At 38.3% G+C, this 25,087-nt stretch overlaps 1 protein-coding gene across 2 annotated transcripts in view; it reads left to right on the top strand.

Annotated features, from left to right (window-relative positions):
- Nucleotides 1–25,087, top strand: part of CPN1 (carboxypeptidase N subunit 1) — a 50,384-nt gene that overhangs the window by 19,807 nt on the left and 5,490 nt on the right. For both annotated transcript variants that reach the window (XM_027860591.1, XM_027860600.1), the window contains exons 3-7: nucleotides 9,059–9,214; nucleotides 10,526–10,708; nucleotides 16,564–16,675; nucleotides 19,520–19,659; nucleotides 20,586–20,685. In XM_027860591.1, the coding sequence (XP_027716392.1) occupies nucleotides 9,059–9,214; nucleotides 10,526–10,708; nucleotides 16,564–16,675; nucleotides 19,520–19,659; nucleotides 20,586–20,685 (691 nt within the window). The remainder of the gene's footprint in view (nucleotides 1–9,058; nucleotides 9,215–10,525; nucleotides 10,709–16,563; nucleotides 16,676–19,519; nucleotides 19,660–20,585; nucleotides 20,686–25,087) is intronic.

Raw genomic sequence — 25,087 nt, forward strand, 5'->3', positions numbered from 1 at the left:
AAGCTGAACTAAGAGCTTCTGAGGCTCCTTCCAACTGTCAAATTCTGTGATTCTCAACTCAAACTCCTTCATCATTGCAAATAATAGTAGTTACCCCTTCCACATCTCGACTTTCCCCATTGTGGTTTCAATACATTGTGGGTTGGTGTAAGAAATTAAATGGGAATCGTGGGGAGTTTTGCAGGAGCTGCAGATGACATGAAAGCTCACAGACAATACAGAAAAAGTTTAGAAATTCAGAAATGCATAAAATATACACATAGTATTGTATAATTTCAACCTATTTTATCTTTTAATACCATAATAATTCGGACTTGTTCTCTGGTGTGAAGAGAGGGCCAAAAACTTCTACATAGATTTTCCAGATCGTGGGGGTGCTGTGTCGCTAGCCCCGACAATGTGAAAGGGATAATTGTAAGAACTAACATTTATATAGCATGAATTGTATTCCAAGCACAGTACTAAGTACTTTATAGTTATCATCTCAGAAGGCTGTTCCCTAAACTTTGTTCAGCTTTGTGCTTTCAGGTTGTCCCTGCGTCTTAGTAACTAAATATACTTTTCTTGGGTATTTAAGACCCAATGCTTTGATCATAGGTTTTCCTTAGAAACCTATTATTATTGTATGATTACAATAATAGAATGTTAGAGCTGGGAGGGAACTTTAATTTCATCTAGGCCAATGCTCTCATTTTATAGGTTTAAAAAAAAGCCACCCTAAATTGAAAAATCACTTGCCTGGAGCTTCTGCACAATAGTAATGGATGGATTTTTGTTGTGAAATATAAGATCGTAAGAAGCATACTAGTAAGGGTTTGAATCAAGCCGGAGTTGATTATGGTGTTGGTCTGAATTGAGGTTACTCCTGGATAGGCCTTATCCCAAAAATGAGATCTCTTTAAAAGAAAAAATACACTAAAAAAAAAAACAATAGTAGACTGCATCCAAGTTTTTTATAAGCCAAATTTGGGGTATGTGTGGGAGGAAAGCAGAGCCTGTCCTGAGGGTTTGGGGTTGTTTAAAATGAGTAAAACCAATTAAAATATATGGATGGCCACTAGCATGCTTGAATTTTGGGGAGTTTTGCAGAAGCTGTAGACAACACAAAAGCCAGCAGATGACACAGAAAAAATTTAGAAACTCAGAAATGCATAAAATATATGTATAGTATTGTATAATACCAACATATTTTATCTTTTAATACCATAATAATTCAGACTTCTTCCCTGGTGTGAAGGGAGGGTCAAAAACTTTTACATAGATTTTTCAAATTGCAGGGGTGCTGCGTCCCTAGCCCCCACAATGTGGAAGGGATAACTGTAATAATAACTAACATTTATGTAGCATGAATTGTCAATAGAAATGTTTTAATGACATCTTGAAGACAGAGTGGGTCAAAGAACATCTCATAAAATCAATAACTGCATGAAAGAGAATGATAATGATGATACTACCTACAAAAATTCCTAAGCTGCTACTAAAGCAAATCTCAGAGTAAAAATCATATCTCTGAGAATATACACTTAACTACATAGAAAAAGGAAGAATTGATGGATTCAACATATGTCTTTAAAAAGTAAAAAATGAACAAATAGGCATCAAATGTAAATAGATCACTGATTTATCAGTTTGCTGCTTATTCTTCCCTGCGGGGGCAAATTAGAAGCTTCTTCTACATGGAACTCAACTCTAGGGTAGGACACCCCCATGGACCTTGTTTCTCTTCTTAGGGCTTATCTTATGCCTTTCTGAGACTCTATTGTCAGAGTTTTATGATTGACACATAAGGATTTCTCACCGTGGACCCTGATTCTTTAGCATCCTCTTCCCTTCCTTTCCCTTCCCTTCCCCTACTCTCCCTTCCCCTCTGCTCACCCCCCACTCCACTCTTGCTCTCTCTCTGTGGTGTGTGTGTGTGTGTGTGTGTGTGTTTAAGACCGCATCTCCCCATCTCACTCATACTGAAAATGCAGGGGCTACTCGCAGGCTCGTTGCCACTACGCAGAACACTGAGTCACTATGAAAACCAATATTGTCCCCAAAGAATAGAGAATGAAATATACGCATCACCTTCTTACACAGAACCAGGGGACTATACACTTGAGCAGACTGTTACACATACATTGTCAGATGTGGTCACAGTATCAGTTGTTTTTACTTAACTGTATTTCTTTGTTACAATGGAGGACTCAGTTTTAGAAATGAGACAGTAGGAGAGTGTAAAGCAGCATATACAAAAGATGCCTGTGACCTAAAAATGGAAGACATCAATAAACCATTTTAAAAAAAAAAAGATTACTCAGGACAAATTAGAGCCAGGGAACTATGACATTCAACTAGTGAACATTTAACCATTTTGTTGTTGAGTAATTTCCCGGTTGTGTCCAACTCTTTGTGACCCCATTTGGGGTTTTCTTGGCAAAGATACTGAAGTGGTTTGGCATTTCCTTCTCCAGCTCATTTTACAGATGAGGAAACTGAAGCAAATAGAGTTAAGTGACTTGTCCAGGGTCACACAGCTAGGACGTGTCTGAGGCCACATTTGAACTCAGGAAGATGAGTCTTCCTGACTCCTGGCCTGGAGCTCTATCTACTGCACCACTACCTAGCTCCTCCTCAACCATTTTAAGACAGCTGAATTTGGAATCAGAGGACCAACAGTCAAATAATCTCTGCCTTTTTATTGTTCTTGGGACCTTTAGCAAGTCACTTGACTTCTGTGAGACTTAATTTCCTCATCTGTAAAATGAAGATCTGGGTGATCTCTGACGAGCTTTAAATTCTGTGATTGTCTGTTGGGAGTACTAGTTGGTGAGCATTACCTTATGTAGTCCACGTTTTTAGGAAGTTATGTGTAACCTGATTTTTTTTCAAAGTTAAAAATCACATTTTAAATGGAGCTTGATATGTGAAAGAGACTAAGTTCAGTTATTTGGTCACCTGAAAATGCCTTTTGTAGAGTAGATAACAATGCTCAAATGTGCTTTTAAAATATTTGTGCCCTGGTTATCTCCAAATAGGCATAGGCATACTTTCTTCAGTGTTAAGAAAAACTGAATCAATTAATGAATGAATAAACTGTTCTCCTTTTTGTCTAAATTACTGACTCCTATGGTACATTAGGCATCTTGGAAGCTCATGGTCGCTGATTCAAAGAATACTTCGTACTTTGTTCAGCATCAGAACACCTGTTAGTTAATAAATGGACATTCATGATGTCCACCTTAATGTCCTATGGTTTCAGCCCCCTCCTTTTATTTTGGATCCTAAAGCTGCTCAGCCTAATTTGTACCCTCCTGCCCTCAGGTTCAATGCCCCTGTTATGGCAAAGGGACTTCTCAGCCTAATTGAGAAGTGTCCTAGTTGCCTAGGTACTTCTCCTCTCAGAAACATGGAACAACTGGTTTTCCAAAATGGTAGAGGGAAGGAAGTCCTACATCTGTAATTCAGCATCTACTGTTTGACTAGGCTGTTGTCCATGGAGTAGATACAGAGAATCATATAGCAGAATTTTAGAGCTGGAAGAAGAGCCTTACTGATCCTTTCTTGACTATCCCTGTCACCACAGGATAGAGGAGGTCATTGTTATGAGGATCAGTGAGGTGGCAGCAGTGGGAGGCTGAGATAGCTTGGTAGAATGGGGAAAATGTCATGTTTAGACTCAGAGGACCTTTGTCCAAATCCCAGCCCTGCCACTTGCTACCAGTACGACCATGAGTAAGTAATTTAACCTCTCTGGGCCTCAGTTTCTTAATCTGTAAAATTAGTCAGTTGGACTAGATGGCTTCTAAGTTTCCTTGTAGCTCTGAATCTATGGTCTTAAGGACTCAATCTGACCAAAAACATTCAAATGACTCTGGAGGGTGGGCTTCTCTACATCTGGCCAGGTTTAAAAACAAAGCATGTACCCATACAGCATGAAGTTCTTCAGACTGATTGAAGTTTATTACACTTAATCTCCCCTTCTTATCTTTGGTACTAGATGCCTGAAGCCTGAGCCTGGATATTTCCTCCTGAGTGTCCCATCAGGTCAATCCTAGTTTTGACCATGCTTGTTCTTAGATGCCACTTTCTATTTCTGTCCCTTGAGCTCTCAGACTTGTATCTCAGTTATTTAACTTGACACAGGGTACATCAGGCCATACTTAGGTGGAAATTTCTTATCTGCAGCCTCCCCCCACCTACCACCCACCCCAATACACACCCCAATATGCAAACTAAGAAGGCATCAACCAGGTCTGTGGAACCTGTTCTTCAGCAAGCCGTATGGGTAATGACCCCAGCCCTGATCCTTCTCTCCTACTCATTCTTTCACCTGAGTTAAGTGTCTATCTCCCCAAACCTACTTTTAAAAGGGAATTTCAACTTCCCTCTCCTTCTGGAAACACAAGGCTTTTGGGAGTTTCCTAAAGATTTTTTTTTAAAGTTATTACTACATAGAGGCAGGATGACAGAGTAGATAGAGAGCTGGTCTTGAAGACTGAAAGATCTGGGTTTAAATCTTGTCTCTGACTAATACTACGCCATCTGGGCAACTTGCTAAGACTATCAAGTTGCTCATTTTAATTGGTAGAGGGAATTTCCTGATCCGGAGTTCCCAATGAAATCACAGGTCCAGTCCCTTTCTTCATTCCTTTCTTCTCTAGTAAATAAGTTCAGGGAAGACAATGGGGTTTATTAAAACAAGTAAAAAGAAAATGCTACAAATTACAAGTACTGAATTCTGGCACTTTTTTGTTGTTGCTAATTTGAAGGAGATGAAGTAGTACCTCAACTTACAATTTTGATATACATCTGCAGGTGTCTCGTCTAAGGAGAGCTTTAAAGTGCTCATTTTGTTCTACAAAATCAAATGAATTCTTTAAGACAATTAAGTGTGATGGAATCTTGCATTCTCTGTACTTCTCAGTTATTTGGGTGACCTAAGAATGTAGTCTGTTTTAGGGAAATGTCTGTGAAACCCTGCTCCCTTTCCATTCCTCTATTGGGAAGATCTCCATGCATGCTTAGAGTATTCTCAGACAGACTTTGTAGAAGTGAGAACCAAGCATGAAGACTGAGGGATAGCTTGGGATAGCTTGAGCTCTTCCTGTGCCAAGGCTTGAAGAGGGATTAAAAAGGTTTGGAAAAGCCACTGTGGTGAGTGGAAGAGTGAGTTAATTAGGGAGGTGTCAGTGAGAGCTCTTTTGAGATAATGCAACATAAATTTGTAGTGGGTCCAGTCAGCATGGTTTTGGGATTTTTCTCAGCTTCATTCAATAGCATATGAGAAAGAAACTAAGGGATGGAAGGATTGGAGGTCATGGTAACAATGAAGAACAGGGTTGGGGGGTTACAAGGTAGAGGGAGAGGTGGAATAACGACAGGTTATAATCACATAAAGAAATTTTACAGTTCGTAGATATGGAAGGAAAGGCAAGTGTCCTGGAGGTATGTACCAGAATTTTGATTGGGTGATAAATGTGAGGTGAATGAACCCCAAAGACAGAGAGATTATTGAGTTAGTGATAAATGTGAATTGAATGAACCTCAAAGATAGATTATGGGTGATAGTGGTAGAGCGAGAATATGAAAGAGGCAGAGAGGAGCAAGGAGTAGTACAACTCTCCCAATGCAATCAATGCATCTGGAAGGGTATGAATGAAAATGAAACCAATACTACAAGAGATTCCTTCCTTCCTTCCTTCCTTCCTTCCTTCTTTTGTAAAAATACCCAACACTATCTATGATCTTTTCTTTTGGAGTCTTCTTCATTTTAAAAGATCTTGAGAATCAGTCCCTGAATGCCTTTAAAATTATCACTGCCAGGATGGAATTCTCAGTTTTTAAAAACTTAACAAAAATCTGTTTCCCCCTTAACCCACCTCCCTTACCTTCATAGGAAAAAGCAAAGCAAAGCAAAATCCTTGTAACAAATAAATGTAGTCAAGTATAAACAAATTCCCGTACCGGTCACTGTCCAAAAAAATGTATCATTTGATTCCATCAACCACAAGAGATGAGTAGCATGCTTCATTATTATCCTCTTTGTCATCATTACCTCAACTTCATAGTAATCACTCCCCTAGGATACCTTGCTCCTTCATCTTTCATCACTTATGCCTTTCCAAACCTTAGTGTTGGATTATGTCCACTCTGCCTCATGTATTTCTAAATGCTACTGGAGAAAGTCACACACAATTTTGCTCACAAGGTCCACTACACATTTACATTATCTAATTTTAATTAAACCTATACTATAACATGGCAATATTTTTACTCTTCCCTATCTTATCTCTATTATAATACCCCTCAAAGCGTCTATTTCAATTTTTCTTCTCTTCTCAAACCATTGATGCTAGTCCCTACCCCTACCCCTTTCAGCTGAGGGCCTCTGCTCATACTTGACCAAGAACATTAATACCATCAACCATCATGAGCTCCGACTACTCCTCAGTCTTACAACTGAGATTTCCTTAACATTACTCCCCACCCACCCAGACACCCGCCATTCTATCCTCTTGGGTTCCAGTCTCTGGGAAAGCATTGGCCCTAGAAAAATGACACCAAATTCAAGGTTTCACATATAATCCTCATTTTAATTTGTGCATGAAAATATTCATTTTTTGTCTTTTGTTTGTTAGGTTCAGAATAAAAAATTACATTTTTAAAAGAATGATAACGACTTTAGTAGAAATAAGAAGGGTAAAATGTGAAAGTCTAATGGAAAATAGATCTTCCTGGTGCACCAAGCCACAGTCTTCTCTTGTTCTATTCTCTTGAGAAGGGTAGGCCAAGGGAAATTCAAACCCCTCACCCAAAGTGCTTTGAAAAGGGCCAGTAAGAATCTAATGAGACAATCAATAAACAAGTATTGATTAAGTACGTACTTTGTTTCAGGCACTATTCTGGGTGATAGGGATACAAAGAGAAAAATGAAACAGTACCTGCCCGAAGTAGTTTACCTTCTTTAAAGGGATGTAATGAATGTAAAGTACTTTGCAAACTTTAAAGTGTCATAAAAATTTGATATTATCATTATCATCATTTTTTTATTTTAAACTTTTTATTTTTATATTCAGTTTCAAATTCTCTCCCTCTAACCCCTCTCCCATATATTGAGAAGGTAAGAAATGTGATACCCATTAGATATCCGAACTTATACAAAACATTTCCACATTTGCCATGTTGAAAAAAAAGGCAAGAAAAAATGCTTCAGTCTGTACTCAAAGTCCATCAGTTCTCTATTTGGAAGGGGTTAGTATTTTTCATCATGAGTCCTTTGGTATTTTCTTGGATCGTTGTACTGATCAGAGTAGCTAAGTTTTTCATAGTCCACCATTGTTACAATATTGCTGTTACTGTGTACAATGTTCTCCTAATTCAGCTCACTTCACATCAATTCATGTAAGTCCATATTCACATGGATAGGGATAGAAAACTGGACCTGTAATTTCATTGGTAGAGGGTATCCAAGAATTAGGGAAGAAGGTCTTTTTGGAGAGTGGAGGGAAGAAACTCTTTACCAAGTCAGGTTGGTATCTTCTTTATAACTTAGAGATCTGGCTTAGAGCACTAAGAGGTTGTGTCCTTCCCAGGTTTTTTCTGAAACCAACCCCCTTATCATTTCTTATAGCACAATAGTATTCCACTATAATCAGCCAATTCCCAATTGATGTGCATCCCCTCAGTTTCCAATTCTTTGCCACTACAAAAAGCTGCTATGAATATTTCTGTATATATAGTTCTTTTTCGTTTTTCTTTGATCTCTTTGGGGTACACACCTAGCAGCTGTATTGCTGGATCAGAGGCTATGCACAGTTTTATAGTCCTTTAGGCATAGTTTCAGATTATTCTCTGGAATGGTTGGACCAGTTCATAGCTCCACCAACAGTGTATTAATGTATCTACTTTTTCCCATCTTCTCCAGCATTTGTCATTTTCCTTTTCTGTCAAGTTAGCCAATCTGATGGCCATGAGGTGGTATCTCAGAATTGTTTTTATTTACACTTCTCTAACTATCAGTAATTTGGAGTATTTTTATACGACTATTTTTAGTTTTGATTTCTTCTGAAAACTACCTGTTCATATCCTTCTTTGATTTTTTATCAGTTGGGGAATAGCTCCCATATACATGTGTGTGTGTGTGTGTGTGTGTGTGTGTACATAAATTGAGACCTTTATAAGAGAAACTTGCTGTAAAATGTTTCCTTCAATTTCTCGCTTTCCTTCTAATTTTGGCTCCATTAGGTCTGTTTGTGCAAAACCTTTTAAATTTTATATAATCAAAATTCTCCATTATGCTTCCTATAATCCTCTCTGTATCTTGTTTTGTCATAAACTCTTCCCTTATCTATAGATCTCACAGGTAATTTTTTTCCATGCTGCCCTAATTTGCTTATGACATCACCCTTAATATCTAAATCACATATGTCTAAAACATTTTCCACCTTGGTATATGATGTGAGATGTTGGTCTATGTCTTTGTTTCTGCCAGACTGCATTCCAGGTTTCCTAGCAATTTTTATCATATAGTGAGTTCTTGATCCAATTGCTGGGATCTTTGGGTTTATCAAACACTAGGTTACTGTGGTCATTAACTTTTCTATATTGCGTACCTAATCTATTCCACTCATCAACTACTCTTTCTTATTCAGTACCAGATTGTTTTGAAGATCACCACCTTGTCATATACTGTAGTTTGAAATCTGGTACTGCTAACTCACTTTTCTTTATCCCTCCATTGATTCCCTTGATATTCTCCACCATTTGTTCTTCCAAATGAATTTTGTCATTTTTTCTAGTTCTTTAAAATAATTTTTTCATAGTTTGATTGGTTTGGCACTGAATAAGTAAATTAATTTAGGTAGTATTATCATTTTTATTATGTTGGCTCAGCCTACCCACGAACAATGAATTTTTCTCCAATTGTTTAGATCTGTTTTTATTTGTGATCAACATCTTTGAATAATCAAGCAAATACCAATAGAAGGCTACAGAAGCAGAAAGTGAAAAGTGGGTTTTCAAATGTAAACTTTAAACTGAAACTTCCATTTCCATCTCTTCCTTTTCCCTGTAGGGCCCAGACACCAATGGATATCTTACCGGCCGGAACAATGCCAATGGAGTAGACCTAAACCGAAACTTTCCGGATCTTAACACCTACATGTACTACAATGAGAAGAGTGGGGGGCCCAACCACCACATACCCCTTCCAGACAACTGGAGAAATCAGGTACAGAGCTGAAATGTTTTACACAGAAATACTTGGAGTGGGAGGAGGGAAATCACATCTTCTCCCATTTACCTTTGTTCTAATTCAATTCAGCAAGGATTTAATAATAAGTATTAACTCAATTATTGACAGGCCCCTGACAGCAAGGTCTTTTGTTTTATTCCTTTTTGTATCCCTAGTACCTGCCACAGCACCCCACACTTAGTAATGGATAGGGATAGGAACCAGATCTGCAATTTCATTAGTAATAGGAATCCATGAGTGAGGCAAGAAACTCTTTACAAAGGCAGGTTGGCACTTTCTCTGTAACTTAGAGATCTGGCTACAGCATGAAGAGGTTGTGTCTTGCCTAGGATCACACAGTCTAGACTGTGTATGAGACTCAGGTCTTCCTGGCTTCCAGGTCAACTCCCTATTCTCTATACCCATACTGTTATGTCCCTAGCCCTTAACCCAGAATTCCACATTTAGTTAGACTCCATAAATATTTGGTGATGGTGATGATAATGATAGGTATCCAACACTCTATAGACAGCACCCTTTCACATTTAGTTATCTATGAACATGGATCCCCTAAGTAGAATGTAAGCTACTGGAGAACATGGACTGTTTCACTTTTGAATGTGCATTCCCAGTTCAATGCTTGGCATCTATTAGGTGATTAATAAATTCTTATACATTGATTGACTGATCAGAGTCACAGCTCAGATCTGTCAGAGACAGTAAATGGCTTCCAGTCTTGTTCCTTCCATTTTTGCATACTGCTCAAATCACTTAGTCAGTCATGGAAGTGAATCAGCAGTACAGCCTGGAAAGGGTTGAAGACATCTTTAGCATAGGTCTCCTCCTTAAATTTGATGCTTTGGGAGGAATTAGTCAATCAGAAAGTGATGTCTCAGGGACAGAGAGAAGTCTCGTGTCTCTCCCAACTCCAACGTGAGAAATAGTCCAGAGTAGAGTGAGCTTCCATGATGAAGAGGTTTCTATGGCATGATAGAAAAAGGCCGGTGGAGATGGGTCAGCCGGGCAGCCTAGAGAAGGATGAAGGGATGCTCAACCATGTCTTCTCTCATCTCAATTTCATTCCCCTTGGTCTGATTAAAAGGTTGGCGATTGAGAAAATAGTAAACCAGAAAGCAGATATGGAGCCTTCTTTTCTTTGCCTTCCCCCTTGATTCCTTTATTAAGAGGGGGAACCTTCAGATGCCTATTTGTGTAAATTTTGTACTTTATTTTGTATGTATGTAACTAATGAATAGTTTGGTACCCAGCGTCCTCTTGGGTCCCTGCTAATTCTTTACCTCCATATAGGTGGAACCAGAGACTGAGGCTATTATACAGTGGATGGAATCTATCAACTTTGTTCTTTCTGCCAATCTTCATGGAGGTGCAGTTGTAGCCAATTACCCATATGACAAGTCTCGTGAGCATCGGGTTCGGGGTTTCCGTCGTACCGCTGATACTCCCACTCCAGATGATAAGCTTTTCAGAAAGGTAAGCAGAAAGGCCAGATGAAGTGCCTGGCAGAAGGTGGGCCATCTAGAGAATGTGAAATCCAGCAGGTGAAAGCATCAAATCAAGTCAAGAAATCCTTGCTGAGATGCCACTGGCTACAAAGAACTGTGTGAGGTGCTACAGATACAAAGAATTTCCTTCCCTAGAGAAGGCAGTATAGTACTAGCAGCATAAAATGGCTCTAAAGTCAGAGGATCTCGGTTCAAATACCACTTCTGATATTTGCTACCTATATGACTTTGGTAAAATCACTTAACCTCCATGGGTCTCAGTTGCGTCACTGACAAGGGTATTGGACTAGATGGTCTCCAAGGTCCTTCCAGCTCTACAATTGTGAACCTGTAATCTTTCTAAGAGCTTACAATAGTCCAGTAAGGAAACAAAAAATTAATCCTCAAAAAAGTTTAATCGCATACAATGTCAGAAGATCTAAGTTTGAATTCTGCCTCAGATACTTACTAGCCATGTGACCCTAGGCAAGTCATATAACCTCTATTGGTTCTAGTTTTCTCATCTGTAAAATGGGAATGATAATAATAATGATGATGATAATAATAATAGCATCTAACTGACAGGGTTGTTGTGAGGATCAAATGACATAGTGTACGTTAAGGGCTTTGCAAACTTTAGAGTGCTGATATAAATGTTAGCTATTATTATTTCTTTTCTTTTTTTTTTTTTTGGTTTGTTTTTTGAGGCAATCGGGGTTCAGTGACTCGCCCAGGGTCACACAGCTAGTAAGTATCTGAGGCTGGATTTGAACTCAGGTCCTTCTGACTTCAGGGCTACTTCTCGGTCCACTGAGTCACCTAGTTGCCCCTTTACTTTTTTTTTCTGAAATATATAATGACATTGTATGCTGAGCTACAGCAAGTCTGCATACACAGTCATTTAATAATTTAAGTCTTTAAGACAAAGAAAGATGTCAAGAAATTTTCCTTAATTGATTGCCCAATGAAGTGTATAATTGAATAAAAATTCAGAAGAAGGAGAGATTGTATCAGGTAAGGGTGGTTAGGAAGACTTTACAGATATGAGTTTGATGTCAGAGCTGTAAGACTGGATAGGTAGACCAGAGTATACCTATCAGAAAGATGCATCTTTCACAAACATCTACTTTGTCTTAAATTACATGCATAAATTCCTGTTAAGGTATTATAGATGTGATGATATTTGTATTTATGGCATGCATGTATTAAGGAACATTTTGCTTTCGTTTTGAGCTGCTCTAATGGACATAGTACCTCCAAGAACTCTTCATTTTCTACTAACCCATAAGATAAGAAAACCATTGATTTAGAGCTCCGGGTCATCTGCTCCATTTCCTTCATTTTACAGATGAGGAAACTGAGGACTAGAGAGGTTAAGTGACTTGCTTGAGGTCACACAGGTTATAGGTAGCAGAACTGAGATTTAAACAAAGGTGCTCTGACCCCAAGCCTCCCAATTAAAATACACTTTAATGGATCTATGAACTGGTTGGTGTGGGTCAGCAGTGGGGAAACTGTGGCCTTCTAGGTCCTCAGGAGCAGCCTTTTGATTGAGTCTAAGTTTCACATAACAAATCCTTTTATTAATGGGAGTTGTTCTGTGAAATTTGGATTCATTCAAAGGGCCACACTTGAGGACGTAGGGGGCCACAGGTTCCCCACCCCTGGTATAGGTACTCATTCGTTGGGTTCAGATAGTAACCCATGCTTTCCTATCCTGTTCGTGCAATTCTTTTCCATGTCTTTCTATAAATCATCCAGAAAGCCTAGCCAATCTAGCCAATGCTTTGGATGTCTTCCTTAGAGCCTTTTAATATATTTTTTTTTATTTCTTCGTTTTCAGCATTCACTTTTATGAGATTTTAAGTTCCAAATTTTTTTCTCCTCCCTTCCCAAGATGGCATGCAGTCTGACATAGGCTATAGGCACGTTGTGAAATAAGAATCAGAACAAAAGGGAAAAATCACGAAAAAAAGAAAAGGGAGATGCTTCAATCAGCATTGAGACGCCACAGTTCTTTCTCTAGATGTGGATAGTATTTTTTTCTTTCTTTTTTTTTGTCTGTTTGTTTGTTTTGAGGCAATTGGGGTAAAGTGACTTGCCTAGGGTCACACAGCTAGTAAGTGTCAAGCGTTTGGTCTGAGGCTGGATTTGAACTCAGCTTCTCATGACTTCAGGGCCGGTGCTCTATCCACTGCACTACCTAGATGCCCTGTGGATAGGATTTTCTATCATGAGTCTTTTGGAATTGTCTTAGATCATTGTATTGCTGAGAAGAGCTAAGTCTATCAAAATTGGTCATCGCACAATGTTGCTGTTACAAAAGACTTTTCTGATGTAATACTTTTCTGTCCTGTTCTAGGGAGAGCAACAAAGTCGCAGGAGGTACAGGCACTGTGACTGTCAGCCACAAGATGAGTTTACACAAGTTAGTTTAGCATGGAATAAGGAGGTCTGGTCTGGTCCCTGTATCTGGAAGGTCTCTCAATGAGAAGTGTAGCATCAGCAATTTGGCAGGAAACGTGTTTCAGCAGGAAGAAGAAGGAAGCTTATTTCTGGGCAGCTGAGAGCTATTCATTCAGCTTCACCCCTAAACAAAACCTTCTAGCTCTTAAAAGACCTGGATTAGCTAAAGTCAATCAAATTTCTTTAAAGGGCAAGGCTCTTCCTCAATCAATAAATCTTCAGTGTCTATATCCAAGAGGGCGTTCTCCAGCCCGACTAGGCTGTCTGTGTTCCTTAGGGGAATAGTGGAGTCATCTTCCAGGTCAGATATGGACCTATTCTTATAGGTGTCAAACTTCTCTCCTTTTTCTCTCATCCACTGACCCATCCTCTCCTTTTTTTTGGGTGGGAATTCAGGCCACTGGGATTCTGATACTTTGGGGATATTTCCCACAATTCCCAATAAGCCAATTCCAATAAGTTTTTATTGAGTCCCTATTGTCTGCAGATGGGACATCTAAGTGGTGAAGTGGACAGAACACCAGACTTGGAATCAGGAAGAACTGAGTTCAAATCTGGCCTCAGACACTTACTAGTTGTGTGACTCTGGGCAAGTCACTTAACGCTGTTTGTCTCAGTTCTTCATCTATAAAATGGAGACACACTGGAGAATGAAATGGCAAACCTCTCCAGTATCTTTGCCAAGAAAAACCCTCTCCAATCCATCTTTTATGTCCCTGTCATATTAATGTTTCTTGCCTGTAGAATCGGTTACATTGCTCCTCTACTCAAAAACCTTTAGTGATTGCCTATCGCCTCCTGAGCAAACTTAAAGCCTGGCATTCAAGGCTTCTACAACATGGAAAGTCACCCCTTCAGAAATGAAAAAAAAGTCGAAGATAAACAAAAGATAGTAAGTAAGTGAAGGATGGTACTGCAGGTAGAAAGGGTGGAATCAGAAGGAAGGACAGATGTAGGCAGAAAGGTCATGAGCTTTGACATGGACATGTGGGGTTTTAGATTTGAGTGAGACATCTATGTGGACGTGTCCTGAAGGCAGCTGACAGCGCAGGTCTAGACTGCAGCTGCAAAGAACATGTGAGTATAGAAGTCATGATTGAAGTTGTGAAGAGCCAAAGATAATTCCTTAGGCAATACCTTTATTAAGAGGTCAAGCAGAAAATTAGGATTCAGTGAAGATGACAGAGAAGAACCACAAGAGACTGATGTCTCTGAAGCTAAGGTTGAGAGTATGAGTGGGTGACCAACAGTGTCGAAAGCTTCAGAGACCAATAGGAGAATTTGACTTGTCTTTTAACCTAAGGTGCTTAGCACAAAGCAGGTTCTTCATAAATACATAAATACTTTTGGGTTGAGAACGAGGAGAGGAGACCTCTGTGGCAGAGTAGAAAACATACTCAATTTGGCATCAGAAGATCAGGTGTCATTTCAGTTCTGCATTTTCTAACTGTATGACCTTGGGCAAGTATTCAGTCTGTCCCAATTTCCTCTTCTATAAAATAAAGGGGTTGAACTAAATGATCTTGAAGGTCCTTTAACCTCTAAAAATACTATGCTCCTGTAAATTGCAAGGGGTGCAGCAGAGAGTGGGTAGTAAGGAAGTGGAAGCATTGGTATAGACAAATTTTTCAAGAAGTTTAGCAATGAAGAGGAAAGGAGATGAGTTGATAGAACTGGAAAGACCTGAGTATTTCTTTTTTGTTTGTTTGTTTGTTTTTTGGTGAGGCAATTGGGGTTAAGTGACTTGCCTAAGGTCACGCAGCTAGTACGTGTCAAATGTTTGGTCTGAGGCCGAATTTGAACTTAGGTCCTCCTGACTTCAGGGCCGGTGCTCTATCCACTGCACCACCTAGCTGCCCCTGAGTATTTCAATAGGCAGATGGGAACCCTATGGGCTCACGTTCAACATGAAGAGAGTTCATTCAACAATCTTATGAACATTTATTAAACTCTAGTATTTATAAGACACTTTTCTGCTATTCACAGCACCTAGCATGATGATATGTAAATCATAGGCACCCAGTAAGTGTTAATTGAATAGAAGAAGTACAAGACCATTTGTAACACCTTATGTCCACCATCTGAGGATGCAACCATGCATTTTAAACGTACAGAGAGGTTAGGGAGTTAACAAGGTTTATTGAGGGGATGATTAAATCTCCAAAAATCCCCTGGAATGTCCCTGTATTATGAAGAACAGGGAAAAACAGCAGCAGGCACATTCCTTCTCCTTCCCTCCCTCCTCTATGCTAGTAGTAACCTTAATCTTTCTGGATAAACTGTTCTTTTCACCTTTGGTAGACTCTGTAACTCCTACCCTTAAAATATCCCCACTGGGAACTATTTTCTTCCTTTGTGTGTCCCCTGAAGACTATGCTTTGTTCATCTCTCTCTCTCTCTCTCTCTCTCCCTCTCTCTCTCTCTCTCTCTCTCTCTGTTTTAAAAGAGGTTTAGTCTTAGGCTCAGACACTGAGGCCCTGCCAAGTCACAAGGATGATATTGAGGAAAATGATCAAAGAATTTCTTGACCATAAAAATGAAGGCAAGTCACCTTGTTACCCAAATGCAAATTTCAGTTATTGTTATTATGTTTATGTTGTTGCTTTAAACAGTCAGCCATTTGTTTTGTCCATGTATGTCAGTACTCTCTACAACACAGCATAAATATTACGATATCCCCAAAACTGACCATCAAAGTACATGAAATAACATCATAGAAACAGAATGGAATTGAGATCATAATGGACTTGGAGGCAGGAAGGCTTGGGTTCAGATCTCTCTTGTGTGACCCTAGTCACTTAACTTTTCTGAACCTCAGTTTCCTCAACTGTAAAACAGAGTTAAAAATTCTTGTAGTGCCTACCTCACAAGGTTATGTTATTGTGAGGCTCAATGAGATGTCTATTTAAAGCACCTTGACAATTACGTTAAAATGTGGCGTCCAAAAAAAATTAATTGTTATGCTGTTTCAAAAGCCTGCTTCCAGGGTCTGCCTACACATGAGTAGTAACATCCATTGAAAACAGGAATATTGTAGTCTTCTCCTAAGTTCAGTGCCAAAGTAAATAAAGACCAAGAGAGCTGAAAGTGGCATTAGAGCCCACCTAGTCTAATGTCTTCCTTTTAACAGAAGAGTAAACTGAAGCGCAGAGAAGAGATATACTCTAGTTTACAAAGTGGGGTTAATGGCAGAGCCAGTACTAGAATGCAGGGCTCTTTATTTCTCCACCCACGATGTTCCCACTATTTTGTTTTAACCCTGCTGATCAACACAGCTAATTGAGTGACTTTTGGCTTCACCCCCAATTCTAGGTGTGAACATTCCCACATAAATTTGGTAGATTCTGGGTCATGTTTCCTACCGTGCTTTCCCCTCAGCTGGCCAAAGGCTATTCCTATGCACATGGATGGATGCACCTGGGCTGGAACTGTGGCGATTACTTTCCTGATGGCATCACCAATGGGGCTTCCTGGTATTCTGTCAGCAAGGGTAAGGAGGTTTCAAGGAAGAGCTGGAAGTGGGTACAGTAACTTCATTATCCTGACAAACAGGCAGCATTATTCACAGTGAGGGAAAGCAAAAGGATACAACAGATGCTAAGCCTAGAGACTTGGAAAGAAAGTCTTGGGGGTGGGGGCATGGGTAAGAGAATCACTTGTTAAACATGTGCCAGCACACCACTGCTTGATCTCCACTTTTGATAAAGACTGAGCTGATTGGCTAGGATAATCCTTGTGGAAAGGGGTGAAGGGAGAAGATGGGGAATTTAAGGACGTACTACATTTAGCTGTCTTCTTGCGACTAATAGCATGTTTCCACTTGATGGACTTTCTGAGGGTTACTAGTAACCATGGCCATAATAGTCAGTATAGAGAATACCTTTAGTTGGAAGACTGAATGGGAAAGAACAGGGTAGGGAGGAGTTCATCCCAGCTTGCCGCTTGACATGCTTTAAAAAAATTAAACTGGATTTTTATAAATGTAAATGATTATTTACTAAATAATTTATTATTTATTTACTAAATTTACTAAATTAAAATTAAAATTAATTATTTACTAAATTTACTAAAAGGCTTTGAAGAAATAAACAGTTTTAAGTGAGGACTTATTAATGCCTAAAGATAGCAACATAAAATAAGAATTATAAATGCTAATTTCACACTATTTTAAACAGAATTTCAATGTACCCTTTTAAGGAAAGCATTATAAGTAGTGCAAAATAGGTCATAGTTAGGGGCCTAATATCATAGAATTCCTTCAAGCTCCTGCTAAATAGATTATTTAGAAACCTTAAGGACAATTTATACTTAGCAGAATCAAAATTAAGGAAGAGTAACTGGTGTTTTTCTCCAGGATGCTAAAATTTACAAGGCTGCATCCTGAGTGAATTCCTCCTAGCACATCCCACCCCCATGCCCCAACCTTATCCCAGGCATAAAAATGTTTAGTTATGGTCCTGGACCGGTACTCACAAAGTTTAGAACATCTCATTTAGTATCTAAGAGGTGATGAATACTTATTAACTAAAATAGAGTATTACAGGATAAGAGATTTAAGGCTTGAAGAGATCTTAGAGGTCACTGAGTTCAATCTCTTCATTTTAAAGTTAGGAAACTGAGGCCCAGGGACATTATGTGACTTGCCCAGGGTCAACATAGCTAGTAAGTGTCTGAGGCAGATTTAGACCCTGGAGCTGTCCTGACCCCAAGTCCAGTATGATCCATACCATACCATACCATAGTGGAGATAACAGACAAAATCAACTTTGTTATTTTTGAAAATCTGGCAGACATAATCTCACTTCTAGAAGTACGTCTTCTCAAGAACATAAACTAAAAGTGTTGCTATTGTCTCCCTAATTTCTAATAAGAGATAGAGCTGTGATTTCTGGCTGTGTAGGATACTACCTTTTCCACACAACACATTTCTGACTTAAATTCTGGGGGAGTTGCTTGAGATACTTAGACATTAAATGACTTGTCCATGGTCCCCCAGCTAGAAAGTGTCAGAAGTGGGATAGTTTAGCTCATTGGGTCATTGATATAGAGCTTGAAGGGACCTCAAAGGCCGTTTAATCCAACTCCTGTATTTTACATGCCAGGAAATTGAAGCCCAGGTTGTCCTAACTCCAGTCTCTATCTACTATGCCAGGTCACTTCCGCAGAGTCATAAAATTAAACCGAAAATATATAAAAATATAAATTGTTGCTTTTAAGATGTGTACTTTTTGACTTCTTAATAGTAGGTCTATGTCTGTCCCTAGCTTTGAAAGTTTTAGTTTCAGAATTTTATCCAATAAGGAAAGATAGTTTGATATAGTAGGAAACTAAAATAATGAACAAGAGAACCAGATTCTAGTCTCAGTTCTGCTGAACTCCATTTTGTTACTTTCTTTTCTTGGGGCTCAGGTCCCTAATATTTAAAATGAAGGGGTTAGACAAGATGAATCTAAAGTATTCTCTAGTTCTAAGATTCTATGAACAAGGATGTGGTTTTTTGTAGAAAGAAATCATTCTATTTAGCACAATTCCAAATAATATTTAGAAATCATTGTATCTAGCGTGATTTCTCAATAATATGCACCTTGTGGCCATGCTATAGGTTCTCTTTATTGAAACTAATTCATCAAAAATCGTCTCTGATAGCCAGTTTGCTGTGGTTGGTTTCCTCTGTTCCCTATTACCACGTTTGCTTGGATGTTCCATCCCAAAGCAAAACCGTTCCAATTAAAATGGGATGCGTATGATCACCTTAGTTCTAAACAGAGGTTTACTAGAGCCAGATCTTACTGGCTGCCAATTGTGAAATTTTCAGTGTGAGCAATCATACCTCAGAAATTGGCAAATGCTACAAATCAGAGCTTGATTTATTACGTTGTTGATTGTCTAGACTTAGGAAAGTGGTGGAGAAAATAGAAATAATGCCGATTAAACTTAAAAAATATGTTATGAGCACTTCCCCCTAACAAACTCCCACCCATACTCTGACCCCAAAAACCAGTTGTTAAATATCAACCAGTACACTCCTGGTTCTAAGTCACTGGCATTAAGGAGGTTTGGGAAATGATGAAGAAAAAGTAAATTTTAAGTCTGTGAAATGGAGAAGAAATATTAGGTATTTCATGGTGGTGGGAATTGCTTTAAAAGGATAGAAAAAGGGGGAGATATTGGAAATTTGGGGAGGAAATGCTGTTTTGTAAGGAAGAAATAATTTAGAGGCCAAGAGGTAGAAGAGAAAGTATTAAGGGATGGAAGAATATGGAAGAGTTCCATTTGAGAGGCAAGACAGGGTGTTCAGATGTACAAATCTGCTACTGTGCCCTTTCTTTCATAGGAATGCAAGACTTCAATTACCTCCATACCAATTGCTTTGATATCACTCTGGAACTGAGTTGCAATAAGTTTCCACGCCAAGAGGAGCTGCAAAGGGAGTGGCTTGGCAACCTCGAGGCATTGATTAGTTTCTTGGAAGAGGTAAAAACTAAAAGTATTTCTGGGAAGTCCCAACTTTTAATTTCCCTATTTGCACCACAAAAAAGGAGAGATTTCTTAGTTGTAAATGAGGGGTTTTTTTGGAGCCCAAACACACTGCTCTAACAGACTTGTCTCTCCCTCTGGATTTCTTATAGTGTCTAAGATGTTCCCAGTGTGATGGCCTTAGACCTTAGTTCTTCCCCTTACTCCTTCCCAAGTGCCCCATTGATATTAATTAATTTATTCACCATGTTTTTGTCTACTGTATCCACAACAAAAATTTTCTCCCAGTTTTATGACGTGGGAGGTGCCTCTGCCTTTTATTAATACATATTTATCCCCGTCCTCACTACCGAATCCTGTATCTGATGGTCAATCATCAAGTCCTAATGATTATTCCTTTGTGAAATGATTTGATCTACCTTTTCTTCTTTATTCCCATAGCCCCAGCCCATATTCTTTTCTCCAGTCTCCTAATTTATAATCCTACACACAGCAAGCAATAAGGCATCATTTTCTTTCTTAGGAATCCTTTCAATATCACTCTTTTCTTCCTCATCACCTCCAAAATATTTTAAGTGCTTAATTGCATGTGATCTTTCTAAGTTAGTATTCTGCAGAGAGATTTGGATGGCCTTGGAAGTTAGAAAGCCAAAATATCAGAGGGAAGGGGCGTAAGGAAACTTATTTGCCTTGGAGTTTCAGGATCAGAACACAATGATTCTAACTTTCTACCCCAAATAGAAATAAGGCTATTGCCATTTGGGGCTTTTGGTTGATAGAATGAATAAAACAAAGAGAGATTTTTGCTCTTTATGGAAGAGTTCTCTCACTTTCCTTTTCTTAACTCCCCAGTTAGACCCCCAGTAGGTGTCCCTTAAATGAATGGGCAGCAGCTCTTACCCCACTATGACTTCTTCTGGCAGGTTCATCATGGCATTAAGGGAATGATACTTGATGAAAATAACAATGGCATCGCAGGAGCAGTAATTTCTATTAGTGGGATTGCTCATGATGTCACTTCAGGTAAGTATCCACTGTTTATTGCTCTATCTTGTCAACACCCTCCAGTCCTCCCCCCTCCCCCCATCAGGGATATAAGCCAACAAGGCTGACAGTGAATTGAAAAGCTGAATCAGGTAATCATAATTTTTCTTTAAGAAAAAAAAAAACAGACAAACAAACCACACATACACATTGCTACTAAGGTAAGTGAGTTATGCCTGGAGAGATAGGTATTGGAAAAGTAGCAATTCTATGCCATGGATCTTTGGAGCTCTTTTATACAATAATGTTTTAATTTGTGTTATTGTTACTTTCCTATATGATCAATTTCACCCACTAGATTTTATGGTTCTCAAGGACAAGGAAAACACAGAACAAAGTGCTATATCCTCTCACCAAAGGTGTTTAATACCATCATGGAGGAGGTCTAGCTCAGAATACCGATTAATAAATTCTCTATAGATGATGAGGTCCTTCAGATGTTCTTCTTTGAGGGTGACAGTTGTGCTGATGCAATGAATGAATGAAAAACATTTATTAAGCACCTACTAACTGTGCTAGGTACTGGGAATATAAAGATATTACCTGCCTTCAAAAAGTTTTTATTCAAATAAGGGAATATAACACATATAAGGAATGGTGAACACGGAAAAAAACTTTTAATCTGGGAAGTCATAGGGATTGTCAGTGAAGTCTTAGGGCAGTTGAATTCAGTAGTGGTGATAGTATTCTACCTGATGATAGAAAAATTGCTTATTTCCTATAATCAACATCAAGAGTCCATCAAAGTTAGCCACATAGGATTAAAACCAAAGGGATAATGAATGTCTATACCATGGTAAATCAACATCCAGACTACTGGATATATAATCTATAGAGCTGAGCCAACAGTACACACATAATGCTTGGATACTACAGATGGAAAATGAATTTAGTCCAGAATTAAATAGAAAGAAAATGGTGGAATGGACTGTCTTTCAATGGTCTCAAACTTCTCTATGAAACAAATATCATTGTACTTCTGGTGCTTTGTGGATAAAGCATGAAACAGCATTGTTTCTGAAGAATTTATGCTGTGGACTACCCAAAGGCCAATGGAGAGGCCCAAGCTGGATGGAGGTGTGCATAGTAAGATATTACTAAAGAACAATGCACAAGAAGTAGCATAAAGATTATCATACCAGACATTCATGACTAGAAAAGGGAGTGGATCAGGAAGAATAAGGAATAACCATTGAAAAACTTACATAATCAATAATTATCCATGTAATGTCAAGAGATATAGAGGAAGACATCATCATCTTGGTTGTTTTCATGAAAATGAACTATGAGGAGATGTAGACACATAGACAAAAGTGTACACAATCTTTGTAGTATCACTCATGTCGATGAAATCATAGCTCCATTAAAGTAACCTAGCACCATGCTTTGCACATAGTAGGTGTTTAGTAAAATGTTAAATTAATTTGGATGTTGATTATAGGAAATAAGCAATTTTTCTATCATCAGGTATTCAGAATCCTGTGAACATAAAAATTCTCTATTAATAATAATTTCTTGATTGTAAGTATTGAAATCTTAAATATTGAAGTAAAAATGGAACAAAGAATTTTTTCACCTGAGGTAATATTACAAACCATGGCCTTGATAGTTGGTAATAGAGCATACCCTTAGTTGGGAGACAGAGTGGGAAAGAACAGGGTGGGGAGGAGCACATCGCAGCTTGCTACTTCACAGCTTCCCATTTTAACTAATTATTGTTGCTAATTAGGTTCTAAATTCAGTTGTTTCTACATGGTTGAAGGACTGAAAGTGCTCATTGGCATCGTCTAATTTAGTACTCAGGTTAAAGTCTCAGTCACCTCACTCTAATTATGATGTATTAGAGAGACAAAAAGATTAGTTAAATGAATTTGTTCATGCCTCAGAGTGAAATATTTGGTCAGCAAGACAGACAATTAGAAATAGTATAGAGAAAAGTATAATTAGGGAAGGCAGCTTGGCATAGTGAAAAGAAGGCTAGATTTGGAATTAGAAGGGGTGAGTTCAGATTTCAGCTCTGAAACTTATGACCTGGGTGAACTTCCCATAAGGAAGCTACTATCTGTAAAATGAAGAGTTGGACTAGATCAGAGGTTCTTAACCTTTTTATGTCATGTACCCCTTTGGTGCAATATGATGAAGCCTATGACCCCTTCTCAGAACAAGTTTTTTAACGCCTTAAATAAAATACACATGATTATCAAGGAAATCAATTAAAATGTTTTAAACAAACAAACAAATTCAGGGACCCAGGTTAAGACCCCCTGAGCTAGGTCATCCCCCAACTTCTCTTCTAGCACTAAATAACATAATCATTTGCTAATGGCATAGAACGACCTAGATACTTGCTTCAAGGTGGAGTATAGGGTATTGCTGTGATTCATGGACAAGACTACATTGCTTTGGAGGTAGGAAGCAAAAAAGGAGAATAACAAACAGAAGAACAAAATAAATCATTCAGAGGGCATTTCATATTAACAAAAGAAAAAAAACGGTAGGAAAAAGAAAGTTGAGAAGGAAAGGTTCTTGGTCATCCCAAAAGAAAACTACATTTCACAAAGATGGAGGAAGGGTCAAGCTCTAGGGGAAACATAAATTTAATAACATTTAACTATGAATAACAAAGCAGAGCCAGACATATAGCAGGCACTCAATAAATGCTTGTTAACTTGATAATAAATCAAGATAGTTGATTTTTTCCAAACAAAATGAAAAAACATTATAAAAAGGTAAAAAAAATGGACTAATAGTGATAGCTAGCATTTATACAATATTAAGATTTGCAGAGTATTTTGCAAATATTATCTCATTTGATGCTTACAACAACCCTGTAAGGCAGATGCTATTATTATTATCTCCATTTTACAGATGAAGAAATAAGGCTGACAGAGGTTAAGTGATCTGTGAAGGGTCATACAGATAATCAATGAGATAGAATTTGAACTCAGGTCTTCCTGACTCCAAATCCAATTGTAATAATTATAATGTTAAATTGATGTAAATAGATTGAATGTCTCTATTTTTATGGGGTTGTATGTGGAATGTGTTATTTTAAAAAAATAGAACCCAATAATATATTGTCCACAAGAACTGCATGTAATGCAAAATGACAAGTATGTTTCAGTTAAGAGCTAGTGTGGTTGCTAGCTTGAGAAAATCTGATGAAGCAATGAAGACATGTGATTAAGTTTAGTACAAAACTAAACGAATCAAAAGAAATAAATAAGGAAATTAAAGTATGCTAAAATATTCAACCAATAATGAAATTATATCAATTTAAAATGTAAATGCAATAAATAACATTCCAATTACAGGTACAATGTACCTGTGACCACATTGATGTGTGGGTGCTTTCTCCCAGTGATACAGATTTCAACCTTTGCAAGCTTGTTCATGCTACACATCTTGTCCATATCCTACCATAATTATGCTACCGGGGATCCATCCAACATGTTAGGGACCTTCCTCAAGTTCTCTGGCTTTTTTCAAGACTTTATTCAAGTCACACCTCTTCCAGGAAGCCTTTCCTAGTTCCCCTGTTGCTAGTGACTTCTGAGGATACCTTCTACCTTCTCTCTATTTCTCTGTGTGTGTATGTGTGCGTGTGTGTGTGTGTGTGTGTGTGTGTGTGTGTGTGTAAAATCTTGTATGGACCTAGTTATTTACATTTATTACATTAGTTATATTACCTTTGCTCTTACCACATGACCAATTAATCTTTTTTTGCTTAAACTTCTCTTTCATAATGAAATAATACAACAGTAAAATTTTACAAAGGACAAGCTCACATTTTAGAATTTTTAAGATGATTCAGTTCTACATGGGATTTTCCTACTTCATCTTCCCCAGGAGATATTGATACGTAAGCGGCAATTAGCTTGGTGGCAGTCCGTTTACTTTAACTCATAATGAATACTTCAAAGAGAGATGACCCAGTCTCCCATGCAGTGTTTCTTATTGTGTATCAGTCTATTTTACACCTCTCGGGTGTCAGGGTGGAACCAAGGAAAATAGTACTTACTTGGCCACTGACAGGTCTAATCAGGCTATTTATTAGGAAAAGGATACAATGAAAGAGTACATGATGAGCTGCACAGTCATCTGGAGTTCTAGAATCTTTTAATTCTGGAATACATATGTCCACAGATGTCATAAACATATTCATCTACCTGGACAATCAGTAAAGAGCAAATTCCATAGACTTTCACTATTAATATCTCTGTTTTGAGAACCTCTGATCTTTCTTTCCCTTTAGATGCAACTTTTTGTCTTCTGCTTTCATTTATAAAGAAAATGGCAATATGGCTTTGACTTGATTCTTCTAATACTGTGTCAGCTCATTGGTCTTTGGACAAAGACTGCGTATTAAAAGTATTCATTT

Source organism: Vombatus ursinus, unplaced genomic scaffold (genome assembly GCF_900497805.2).
Source record: "Vombatus ursinus unplaced genomic scaffold, bare-nosed wombat genome assembly UNPS02000749.1, whole genome shotgun sequence".
In the NCBI taxonomy this organism is placed as follows: Eukaryota; Metazoa; Chordata; class Mammalia; order Diprotodontia; family Vombatidae; genus Vombatus; species Vombatus ursinus.